At 35.7% G+C, this 13,246-nt stretch overlaps 1 protein-coding gene across 6 annotated transcripts in view; it reads right to left on the bottom strand.

Moving 5' to 3' along the window:
- Window positions 1–13,246, bottom strand: part of CDON (cell adhesion associated, oncogene regulated) — a 57,069-nt gene that overhangs the window by 18,790 nt on the left and 25,033 nt on the right. For all 6 annotated transcript variants that reach the window (XR_003047319.1, XR_003047320.1, XM_025049188.1 and 3 more), the window contains 5 exons: window positions 12,905–13,086; window positions 12,316–12,421; window positions 7,719–7,841; window positions 4,329–4,550; window positions 2,056–2,336 (listed from right to left, as the gene is read on the bottom strand). Coding sequence is in view for 4 of the 6 variants with exons in the window: in XM_025049188.1 (XP_024904956.1) it covers window positions 2,056–2,336; window positions 4,329–4,550; window positions 7,719–7,841; window positions 12,316–12,421; window positions 12,905–13,086 (914 nt within the window). In the remaining 2 variants the exon portion in view is untranslated. The remainder of the gene's footprint in view (window positions 1–2,055; window positions 2,337–4,328; window positions 4,551–7,718; window positions 7,842–12,315; window positions 12,422–12,904; window positions 13,087–13,246) is intronic.

The following is a 13,246-nucleotide window of genomic DNA, read 5'->3' as shown; positions in this document are numbered from 1 at the left end:
CAGATTAACACATACCTCATTGTAAAATGTTCACTTGACATATACAATGGCAAGAGTTCTTCAAAACTGAAGTTACAAATTGAACTGGCTTTCTAGTCAGAGTCGAAATTCTGCTTTCAGATAAAAAACAGAACTGAATCTGATAAGGGTGGGAGAGGCTGTCACTCTGCACCCAGACCCAGAGCAGGCCTTCAAGGTTAGGAAGAGTTCAGGCAATTGTTTTTCCCAGAATACTTTCCATTTCCATTCATCTCACATCAATAGCCAGAATCTAAGCAAACCAAAAGTCCTGAACATTTTTCTCAACATTCTTGATCCAACTAGCAACAGGAATTTTTAAGAAAACATTGAGGGAAAGAATATTCCTAGGCTATATTCAGCTCATGAGCATAAACTTCAAAGCTTCAGAAAATGAAGTTAAAATCTACAGGGTAATATACACTTATTTGAGTCACTAACTATATTAAAGTTAATTAATGATTTTTATGATGACCATCATTTTTTAATTTCCCAATTTCCTCCTACCCAAAAGAAAAAGAAAAATAACGAGTTAAAATCACAGGTGATAGCCTCTAAAACTGTACACCTAATAGGGTGACTATTATTTAAAAGCAATTCATTGTGCAAAAAACCAAAGTACTGTGTTTAAATACTAAAACAAACATCAGACTTATTTTTTCTTCTTATGGAAACAGTATGTGCTATTCAAACTTTAATGCTCTCTCCTTCAGTTTTTTTGGACAATGTTAGTTTAGACTAGGAATGGTGACAAAAAAAAGTTGAGAAAGTCTGAATATAAGCCATGTCTTTCCACACAAAATAATGAAATCATTTTCTCTTTTGGTAATGAGATGCAATAAAGAAAATTAAATATTTTTTCTACAATATATTAAAGCTAGGCCACACAAAAGCCTAATATTAGATTTCTAGCTTTAAGATACAAATATATATTATAGTTTTGTTCTACAGATATATTTAATAAATCTTTATTAAAAGTTGAAGATGAAAAAAAGTTTAAACTTCTTAAAATTTTAACACACTGGGAATTATGGCAAATTGTAATCAGAACAATGACGAAAACTTAAATTTGATCAACTAAACAAATGATCTGTTTGGTTAAACAATAATGAAGCTGCATATCCAAGCCATGTAATAAATCAGACTTCTCGGTGCAGGGAACTTCTTTAACCAGTATACCTCTAAAATATGCCAGCCATCCTGTTCCCATTTCAAAAATTAAACTGTATCAGCTAGTTATCCCTGAATTAAAGTCGTTTTAAAGGTTTATCACTCCTGGTAATGAAAAATATTAATATTGTCAAATGCAAAAATCTTACAGGCAACACCACCACCAAATTTGAGGAAAAAACACACAAAGGAAACCCACGATGTGTCAGAAGTCAGTCTGGTAGCCTGTAGACATGTCCTGCACGGCCTACACGATTAATTATTTAGAAAACTGGAATAGGTTTGCGACCTTTAAAAAAAATCTGGTGATTTCACCTATATTTACAGATGTTTTAAAAAAAAAAACAGAAAATCTGACCACACTGGGCCCTTGGTCCTGCAGGCCAGCCACAGAAATTGAATTACTGCTGCTGCTTTAAGACAGCACATGTGCTCTCCAGTTTGCTATTGCCTCCACGGCTGCTGTCTCATTCCTAACCTGCTTCATTCAGCGTCATGATCTGCCTGACTCTCCTAGGCATGAGTTTTCAGACTTTGCTCTAAATGAATCGAATTTCAAGTATTTGGTCCAGTCTCCACCCAATGGTATTTTCATTTCATCTCAAGAATAACTTCTTCTATTTGCTACTAGTGTTCCACTTTCAGTGCTAAATCATTTTAAAATATAAACCATACTGACGAATAGAACTATTATCTGACAATAGAAAGCTTACAAAGATTCCTCCGGATCAAGGGGTTGTCAGGAATACATACTAAATCCATTCCAGTGAACCAGTTAGGCTTCCATATTGAAAAAAGCCATGTATGCCCACCCTGTTCTTGTACCATAGCACCGCGGGAACTTTCCTTTATAATTGAGTCTCTTACATTCACTAGATGATGAGGATGTTCAAAATCCACATGTGTCCTGGTTAGAGAGCTTGTGTGCCCAGAGTAAAGCCCTCCATTTAAGCTCCCATTCATGATTCCACTGACGCCATTAGGGACCTTATGGTGATGATGGGAGCAGCCATTGCTGAGACCTCCATTGCTTATGAAGCTTCCATGAACATTTCCATTTATCCGATTTGTTCCAGGCAGAGTGGTGTATTCCACCATCTGCCCATTAATATCTGAACCTTGGTAGAGGTATCCTGGTGGGTCATATTCTGTTGAGAGAGAACAACAACAAAAAGATACTGAAAAGGGCAATCTTCTTCCTTAGGAAGTTTTTTTTTTTTTTAAATAAACTCCCTAAGAAACTACAAATACACTAAAATAAAACATAAGTGTTCAGTTAAAACCTACTTGTGAGATATGCTTTAATAAAGTTATCGTTGTTATTTCCTTTTCCGTGTGGTGGTAGCTAGGAACTCTGAGTTAATTATGACTCTGTTAATGTAAAGAGAAATTAACCAAAGAGCAATTACTCAAAAGAAAATAATAAATTGTGCAAGCTGAAACTATCCAAGTACTGGCAACGCCAAGTGTTTAAACTTCCATGTACTTCAAAGTGCTGAAAGAAATTGTATAAGACAACAAACGGCTAACTACAGGTAGGATATTTCAAATAGCAATAAATAACATTTTTAAAGAAAAGAATGGAGTTGTGTACACATTTGCTGATTATTCATAGAGTTCCTTGGTTGTCATAGCCAATTTGGAAGTTGTAGAATATTAAAGGCAAAAGGCTAATTATCCCATTTCCCAATATTAAAAGCACTTACGCGGCTGCCTCAAAATTCTAATTTCCAGAGGTACACCTACCAGATATATTTAGAAAAAAGTAAAATATCCCTTAAAAAGCCCTTCATTGTCAGTTTGGATAAATTCTTCAACTGTATTAGAGAGCACCAAGACTGGATTAGGTGCCCTTATCCTATTACTGAACTTCTCCCACGGGTACGTTGTCAGTATACTTGCTTATCTTCTCCACGAAACTAAAATCTGAGAGGGTAGAGGTCACATTTACTTTATTTACCCTATGTCTCCATTGTCTATGGCAATGCCAGGCACACAGAAGATGGTCAATGAGTACCCTTTGAATGAATGACTGAACGTTACTATTGTAAATTTCCATTTTTAAACATATTACCAAGTCACCAAAAAAGTGACTTTCACGAGACTCATCCTGCTCTGGCAACCAGATCAATACTTTTAATGATTCGGCACACTCATACTATGAAGTCAATGATGCTAAAAACATTTAGAAAAAGACCCAATCAAATGATCTCTAACCCTTGCAGCCTGGCACCACCACCACCACCTCTCTTGTGAAAGGCACCAAGTCAATAAAAATAAATCACTTCCCCGCCCCTCCCCCCCCGAGTTATTAAATATAAAGGAACCATATGTGGGGACTGGCTGATAGATGCTGGAAATGCCTGTCACTGCAGGTGTCCTTCTTTGCTTTTCTTTCATTCTCTTATTCTGAGGCCAAAGGGAAAATGAAAAAACTTCCTCTCGCCAAAGATGAAAGATACTATTTTTTTCTGATGATTCTACTTTATAACAAGCTGGGGGAATAGGACAGGTAGGAACATGGGGAGAAGAGAACTGGGGAAAGTAAAGGGAAAAAAGAGTTCTAAATTTTGTGTTTTAATACAGAGCCATCACTGACGGTTTGAGCACTCCTATCACTAGATACATTTAGTGGGAGGGGACACCACTCGAGCAGTTTTGGCACATTAGGTACCGAAACAGGACCATGTTATTTTAATATGTGTCATTCAGGGACAGTCATTTAGAGAAGTCCTCCCTACGTTCCTTTCCAACATGCCTTTCCTATTCCCTGCTGCCAAGATTTGTAGAGTACGAAGGTGTTCCTGCAGCAACTGCAAAGCTCATGCCTAAAGGATTCATCCTCTTTGGTGGTCCGACAGAGCCAGAGTTTCCCAGCACGGAGTCAGCTATTTACTTAGAGACCAGCTTAGCTTTGGCTTTGTTGTTTATTTCTACTGGGCAATTTAATCTGATGCTCCAGTTACTTTAGCTGACAGCTAACACGGTTTTAAAGTCATCTCCTCTGAATGAAGAGTAGCTAATGTGTTTTATACCATGACACTAACACGCAGAAGTGTTAGAAATCAATATTTATTCTGACAATATTTTTCTACCTACCTTTTTTGAAAAAAGGGAAGGAAATATTGATAGTGACTTACTCTGTATAGTATTCTGCTGCCGGTTTTTCCACAGGCACATGGCAATGAAAACCATGAGAATGAGAACCATCACACCCAGCACACAGCCAACTATCAGGTACAACATATCACTGCTTCTGGCAGGGCTGGCTGCAGGCCCAACATTTCCACCACCTCCCGAAGAATTTGGAGGGGTACTCAAGTCTTTGACAGGATACTCAGAAGCTCCAGGAACACGTTTTACTAGTTCAAATATAAAGGAAAACATGATGTCAGAGTGAATACAGACTCTATGAAATGGTTTACTCTCTGAAGGAGGTCTGGTTAGGAATGCAAGCCAGTCTGTTTACACTTGTTACTGAGATGATCTGACCACCAATGAGTCACAAAGAGGGCTCAAAAGTTTCAAAATCTCACATGCCAAAGTTTTAGTCCACAAATTCTAGAGAAAACATAAGATCAGAGAAACATATGCACTTGGTCTAATCCAAACTGCTATATGATTATTTGCTCAATTGTACTAGCTGAAGACTCCCAAAGAGTCGAAATAAAAGTATTTCAACTGTATACTTGAAACTAATTTAAAAACATTAAAAAAAAAAAAAAGTATTTCAACTTATGGATGGGACAAAAACTTCCTTCTATCTGATATCCTTTGAGCTGAATAAGACTCAGAATTATATATTTTATGCCTCTACCATGTGATTTATATTAGAAGATATGACTTTGGACTATTAGAACAATTATATACAATACCAAAAACCTTGTGCATAAATATTAAATATTCCAAAACCAAAAACTTTTGGAGCTCATGTAAGTGCAATACTTTTACCTCGTTCATTGGTATAACAGTGATAACAAAAGCTAATAACAGGTGAGACTCAAGTCCCACATTTTTCTGTCTACAAACAACATGCTCTTAATGCTTTAAACGTCATAGAAACGCAATGGGGCACAGTGGTTGACAGTCCAGTCTCTGGGAGTAGACTGCCTAAGTTTCTATCCTGCTTCACTATTTACCATCAGTTGTATGATTTTAACCTTATGAACCAGTTGTTGTATGTGGAAAATGGGGATAAGAAGAACAGCTCCGTCACAAGGTTGTAATGAAGAGTAAACAAGTTAGTCCACGTAAAGCACTTAGAAGAGAACCCAGCACATGGCAGCGTTCAATCAATTTTGTTATAATTACTACTTACTATACTATATTTCATGTTTTAGCACCTAACAACCCATAGGAGCAAGTGGTCTTTCAAAAAATCTACTTCAACAAACATTACACTGGGATTCAATTTTCTAGCGACTTTACTCAGAAGAGAGCTTGGAATCTCTAAAGTAGAGGCCACCTTTCAAAAGAAAGTGCTCTCTATCACTGAAAGCTGGATGAATACTTGGCAGAGGCTCTAAAGGAAATTTCAACTTCAGGTGGTATGTTGGATCAAACAATTCTCAGATCCCTGCCAATTCTAAAGAAAACAAACAAGTTTCTGAAGCACAATGGATGTTACAGGTCATACATTAAAGATCATGATAACTCACAGGGAAGTCCTTCGGGCTTAATTCACTCTTTATTCACTCTTTATTTACTCTTAATTTAGTCATAATTCTACCAAGCTTGATAATCTGGTTGCCAACCTCTGGCTAAAGTTAAAAACCTTTACGATGATGGAGGGTGAGTGAGACAGACCCATTAGTTATCAATAAGAAGAGACAGCTCAGAGTGTGGAAGAAAAGAAGGTAACATGAAAAACATAACAAGAAACGAAAGAACTAAAAGAAAACCCTGACAGTCTATAATCTTTGAGGGCAGTGGGAACAGTGGGCCTTCTGTCAATCCCGAAACATTTCCTGAATTACTAAAGATAAGACAATCATTGTTCACAAAAACCTTAAGTCATTTCTTTAAAGGTGAAATTGTATATAATATGTTTTATTTAAACAGGCTAGGAATTGTGTAATACATTTTATAAGGTCATTCGACACGAACTGTTAACATTTTAAATAAGTTTTTTCTTTTTGCATTGATCTGAAAGTCTGTAGGTAGCTTTTATTCCCCAGCAAGGTCAATTAATGAGGCATACTATTATAGACTCAGCTATAATAGTGCTATAGCTGTGTCTATAATAGTATGCCTCATTATAGTGCTACTGTAATACTATTTAAACAATACGATTATTACATCGTTGTCTATGTTTTATGTTTTATCCGGCTAGATTCTTTAATGTCTTGGGGACAGAGATAATAAATTTCATTGTAATTTAATTTTGCTCTGAGGATCACAGCACTCTAGAGGTGAATAAGAAATGCCCATTAACACATCACAGTGCCTAGTACAAAAAGGCACTTAAATATGTGCTAATCGAATGATATTCAAGGTCAGTCTAAAGGTCTATGTATGGATATGTTTACATGTTGATTTAATACGGATTCTGCTGCAGAAAGACAAATGTTTTAGAATAAAAAGATGGAACGAAGTCTTGGCTTTATAATCCAATCTTTCGGAGCCTCAGTTTCCTCATTTTAAACTGGGATAATAAAATCACCTGCAGCAGATGCTAATGGCTGCATAGCCCAGTCAACCGGCTTTTTCCCCGCATGCAGGCAGAGCCCCGGTTTTGTTTAGGTATCCACTGAAGCCCAGAGAACTCTGGAGTAGATCCTGGTCCACCAGCTCATCCCAGGGAAGGGCTGGGGGGCACGTGACTGACTTCTGTCCAGTGAGGCAGAGGAGGGGTGGGGGAATCTACTACGACTCTAGGAAGTTTTCCCTGGTTCTTAAAAAGGAACATAGTCTCTTTTACTGTCAGATTAACTGAGACTGGACACGAGTGCTTTTCCTTTGTAAATATCCATATTAGTGGTTTCTATTATTCATATGTGGTATCTTCTGTTTTTTAAAGATGGTAATATTTCAGTTAATCTATGCATGTAGGCAAAATTGAGAACTTCAGTTTAGAATCAGTGACTGCGAATTCTGAACTACTATACTTAATTAAACAACTGGTGTTATACATATTTGTCATTTAAGAAACCACTTTAAACATATGTGGCACTTGTCCTTAAAATTCTTATACTTTTTATTTCGTGTTCTAATTCTCACAGCAATCTCAGAAATGAGTCAGCAAATCTTTCTATTCTTTTGATGGAGAAAAAGAGAAGGGAAGTGACTTACTCAGGAGTGACACAGAAATTAATGAATATGATTGATGTTTATGTAATCTATTTTTTTAGACAAGTACTCTAGCCAACATATTATACTTTCCATTGGGATGGTCTAAATGTATGCACCTACAAAACAGTCCAAAGCAGAAATTTCCTCAGGTAAATATATCAATCGTCAGAAGGAATAATGCAGAGTTTGGAATCTAGTACTGTCCAGGGAAAAAGCACAAATTCTCACCCCTCTCCTACCTTTAGTTTCACAGATCATCACATTACTAAACTCGCTTTCTCCTCCTTCGTTGAAGCACTGCATTTTAATATCATAAGAGGTTTCTGGCTGCAGATGCCCAATCATGTGCCACTGCTTCGAACCTAGAGGGGAAAATAAAACATAAGGTTCACATACCACACACCTAAATGATACTGTCAATAAAATTATTCGATAATTTCAAAATGAGGTTGGAGCAGCATCCATTACCATATAGTCAGTTTGTTCAATAAAAATGTACTTAATATAAGTATATTAATAATGCACCACAGATAAAGAGTTATTCTATTACAAGAAAAAAAAGATATAGAAAAGAGATAAACTGAATTAAAGCTATACTATGTGTTGGTAGTAATACTTTGTTTCGTAACAAATAATTAGTGGTCTTTCATAAAATACATGTTAATTTTAGGCAGAGGTTAAAACAAAAGCAAAAACAAAACAAACAAACAAACAAAAACCCTCAGTCTTTTGATTCTCTATGTCAGCCCAGTAAGTCAATCTCTTCTGTCTACTCACCAGGAAGCAATACTCAGCAAATGGTGCCTTTTCCAGAACAAGTGACCATTTACAAGACAGGCCTTAGCGAAACTCTCAATTCTGTTGTAATGAACATGACATGAACTGACATGACATGAAATGCCTAAATAAATGGTTGAGAATAATCAAAAAGCAAAATCCACTACAGAAAACTCTTGGCTACTGCTCCAACTATTTCTTTTCTTTTGGGTCAGGGTCTCCAAACCACACAAGTATCTATAATAGAATGAGTCTGTTGTCCATGGCCTACAGCCAACATTTCATTTAGAAACACTCCTAAACTGAACACTTGAGTATAAATCACTCTCCATTTTTACTTCCATGGACCTGTGACAAACTTTAATAAACAAGACACTTCTGCCAGACTTAATTAACTGTTCAAGCACCTTTAATCTCTCTTAGAAAGTACCTCTTCGAACTGTTTCCACTATTTCTTAGGAACTCAACTATACCACCAACTGATTTAAGAATTAATTAAAGGGGCAGAAAAAAAAAAACAAAAAACTGAACCACACGTACAATTCAGATCTGGACTGATAGGACCAGGTTCCTTCCTAATTCAACGCAGACAAAAATATTTTAATCTGGAAGTACAATCCCTTTTCCAGATCATCAATACAAAATCCCTTATTCATAAAGACCCACATTTCATAAGATAAAGATTTTTATAAGATAGAAACCTGCTTGTTTTAGGATCAAGAGATTCGAAAGGCTTAGTCAGTAAGGAAATCTATGCCCATTTATAAATGTAAAGAGAACCTTAAAAGAAACGACTCAAAATCTGGTTGAGACTAGAATAGACCTATTCGTAAATTCCAACATCTTTCTAAAAACTTCTATTTTTTCCCTCTTTCCTTAGCTCTTTTCTGGCCCAGCCCTACACTCACCTAACTATAAACATTCTCTTGAATAATTACTACACTAGTTTTGAAGTTTTCCTTTCATAGCAGTAGTAAAAATGGAATTAGACTAAGCTTCTGATATGTTACTAACGAGAAAACAGTTAAAATAATACATATCTTGTTAGATTAATAGTCCATTGTGATTGTAATTATTCCAATGGCTAAAACTACAGGAAATATTGGCAGAGAGAAAGAATTTTTACTGATCACTGATGAATAAGACAACTAGGTGCACTGTTAAGTTTAAAATTAACCAAAGCTTAGCAATTTTTTTCTCAGAGGATATCTTAGAAAAGATGAGAAGCCAAAGCACAGACTTTAAGATCAAATGACTGACTACTTGGATTTATTTGAAATTCAACTTTACAAGGTAAAAATATTCAGCACAAAAGCATTGGTATGCTAGAAACATTTACAGTTTACCTAAATGCAGAACTTAATTTAGAAATAAGGTAATTTAATATAATTGTCCTCTTATTGTATTCTTTAACAATGTAATAGAGTTTCATTTTTTTTCAAAAGCTTAAAAATTTTGAGTCAATATAAATAAGTAATCTAAAACTTTAAAGACAGCTTTACGTACGAAGCATAAATACTTTTGTTCCTTGGTTTGGGAGAACAGGCCAATAGTTTCCAACTGCCACAAAAAGAATTTCAAACGCATAAACTTGAAAATAAGGAATAAGCAAATTACACAGCACAGTGAAGCCCACTTAAACATCTAACTGCTCTGTGTATTAAGTTTATAAACAAGTTCTCTGTGAACCATCAGGCAAAGCTCACATTCGCAGACTCTACTACTGGATACAAAAGCTCCTTTAAAGTAATTTCTCAGTTCCACGCTCAATATTCACATCACATAAGCTCATAAAAGTTCAAAGATTTAACTAGAGAATATACTTTAAAATTGTTTACTAGTAGATATTTCTAGAGAGAATTGGGAAGGGTTGGGAGGAGAGTGAGAGAGAGAAGGAGAGAGACAGAGACGAAGAGACAGAGAGGGATGTTCATTTTATTTACATTTGCCTTGTTTAAAACTGTTTTATAACAAATGTTTAACCTCTGTCAAGAGATTTTAAAAATAAAAAGCTGACAGCCCACTCTCCTAACCCAGCTAAACTAAAATGAAGACCTAGGTAGGACTAAAATGTATAACTGTCACAATTCTTTCCTTTTCTTTTTTTAAATACCCTTTTTAAGGAATAAAATATGCATATGGAAAAAGTGCCCAGAACTGTACAGCTAACTGAATGTTCACAAACTGAACATAGTCCAACACCTACATCAATAAAGAGAATATTACTGGCACCCAAAGGTCCCCTGTTGCTTCTTCTAGTCATTTTTCTCTCAAGATGGCGACTATCTTGACCTCACGGTTTTACCATTAACAATTATCTTTCCACATTTCCCCAATTCTTTGTTTAAAGTGGATTTTAGGGACTAATTTCTTTTCTACTTTTCTAGGTTAAGAGAAACAATCATTCTTTCGTTCAACAAATATATACTGAACACCTACTATGCACCAGGTATTAAAACAGATGATAAATTTGTCATTACATTACAAAAGTAATTCCATTGAATAAACATTAAAAGGAATGCTACGATATGTAAAATAAATGATGTGTATAGCATATTTAAAGTAATTTATTGTAGGACTACTTATAACAAAAACTGTACCCAGTATTTGATGTCAAGTAGTCATATGAAAATAACCTTGGCTCAGGGCAATTTTCTGACATGGTCCATTAGGAAAGTAATATTTCAAATGATCAGAACCTTGGAGTGAAAAAAGGCCTTGGAAGAAGCCTTCCTCCAAAAGCAATAATCCCTTCCAAGAAATTACTGACAGCACCTCCAAAACTAGTGAGTTTATTATTTTGTGACAGAACCTATGTTAGAAATACAAGGTTAGAGGGTTCTTCCTTTAGACTACTCCCTTTTAACTGTCCCTCCTCCGACCGATTGAGTGTATCTTCCACTTAAGTCCTTAATATCTGAAGACAGCTGTCATGTTGCTTGTTAATCACCTTTTTTTTTAGCCTGATCACCCCCACACATTCCATTGTTCTTTTTGGACTTCATTCATTCATTCACTCATTCATTCATTCATTCAATAAATACTGAGTACCTCACCACTGTATGGACTAGAATTCATTCATTCATTCATTCATTCAATAAATACTGAGTTCCTCACCACTGTATGGACTAGATCTACAGCAGTGGGAATTATGGCCCTTTGCCCACAGGAGGTTAACACTTAGTGGGAGGACAATCTTGAAGCAAATTATTTCATACATTCACACACACATCTAAACTATGATATATTTCTATGAAATAAATGTAAAGGGTACAATTAGAAATTATAACAAGGGTATGCCATGTAAGTGGAAGGAGGTTATCTGATGAACAAATATTTAAGCACATAACAAAGTGGAACACCTAGATAAAGCCTTGGGAGATGAGCGCAGTAGGTAGCAGGTATTGTCATGTGCCAAGGTCCCGAGGCAAGAAAGATCTTGGCAACCACAAGGAAACTGAAAGAAGGCCAATGTGTGACAGACGACACAGAGAAAGGAAAAGGTACATGACATAAGGAATACACAGGGCCGGCCAGATCATGTGGGGCCTTCAGAGCATATGCAAAGTTCCAAATGATATTTTAAATGCTGTAGAAAGGCAGTTTCAACACCCTTCACCACGTGGGCTGTTTTTTCTCTACATATATTCCAATTTCTCAGCATCTCTAAAAGTAGATAACATGCTCAAGATGTGATCATTCTAGTACAAACCTCAGTGGAACTGTTGATCGAGGCATTATCTTTTAAAATATGGAAGTTGCAGTTGATTTTTATACGCAGGTCATTATTCATTTAAACAAAACAGAAAACAAAAATTTTTTTTCAGATGAACTACTGACAAATCATATCTCCCCATACTTTTGTAAATGACTGTTTTTATAACCAAAATATAAGCTACTATACACATTATATTGAAAAAACTATCTTTCTTTGGGAAAATTTCAAAGTAATAGTACATATACCACTACATATTTTACTCTCCTAACCTGGGATGATGTTTTTTGTAATATTTATAAACCTTCTTTCTCCAAAACTCCTTTATTGGGACCCCAGCTTACCTTCTACAATATCTCTCTTGTAATCACTGTCATTGTCACTATCTGTTGGCCGGTAATAAATATAAAATCCTTGAATGGGAGTGTTATTGTTACTTGATGGAATGTACTAAAAAACAGAAGCAAAGACTTGTCAAAGGCAAAAATAAATTTAACCTTCAAATCCATTAAGATTTATGTATCTGTGTGGCAATATTTCTCTAGATTCATTTTGCAAAAATCCTTAATGGCCATTCTTAATTTTATTCAAAGGTATTCAAAGGTATTAAAAGCATTTAGCTTACTTCAGGGCTAAACAAAAATAAGCGACGTGTTTCATAAGGTTCAAAGGCATAAAAGTACATTTGGTTCAAAATGAACGAATCATAAAATGGCAATTAACACTTTGATGAGAACTGAGGAGGCGACAATTTTATTTTTAACTCTGCCCCATTTATATGTTCTTTAGACAAATATCTGTGTCCTTCAATTTCTCCTCACTGAAAAGTTCGAAAATTTGCTGTTTATTGTTATCATGTCACGAGAATATTAAATTGATTGTCAGCATGGCGAAACCGGAAAATCTTCTCATTAGAGAAGACATTTTACTCACCGTCCACTTTAGCATGATCTGAGTATCGCTGACAGCTTCTGTGTACGCAATGTGAGGTCCGGTTATTGGACGGTTAGAAAAATGATTGGGGAACCCAGCCACCTGATAAGGACGAGATGCCGAACTCCGAAAACTCTCACCATAATGGTTGATAGCAATGACCCTAAATTTGTATGTTGAACCTTTTGAGAAGAGAAAAAAAACGGAATTTTAAAAAACCTGTCATAAGAGAACTGAAGATATAATATTCAAAATATGACAATTATGCCATAACCATAATGTACTCTACAGCCTACATGGTAGATTTCAACCCACTTGCCAATTTCTATCAACTGTTAGTAG

The sequence above is a fragment of the Pteropus alecto genome, unplaced genomic scaffold (assembly GCF_000325575.1).
Source record: "Pteropus alecto unplaced genomic scaffold, ASM32557v1 scaffold135, whole genome shotgun sequence".
Lineage (NCBI taxonomy): Eukaryota > Metazoa > Chordata > Mammalia > Chiroptera > Pteropodidae > Pteropus > Pteropus alecto.
Note: the sequence above shows the minus strand (reverse complement) of the source record. Positions and strands in the feature narration are given on the sequence as shown.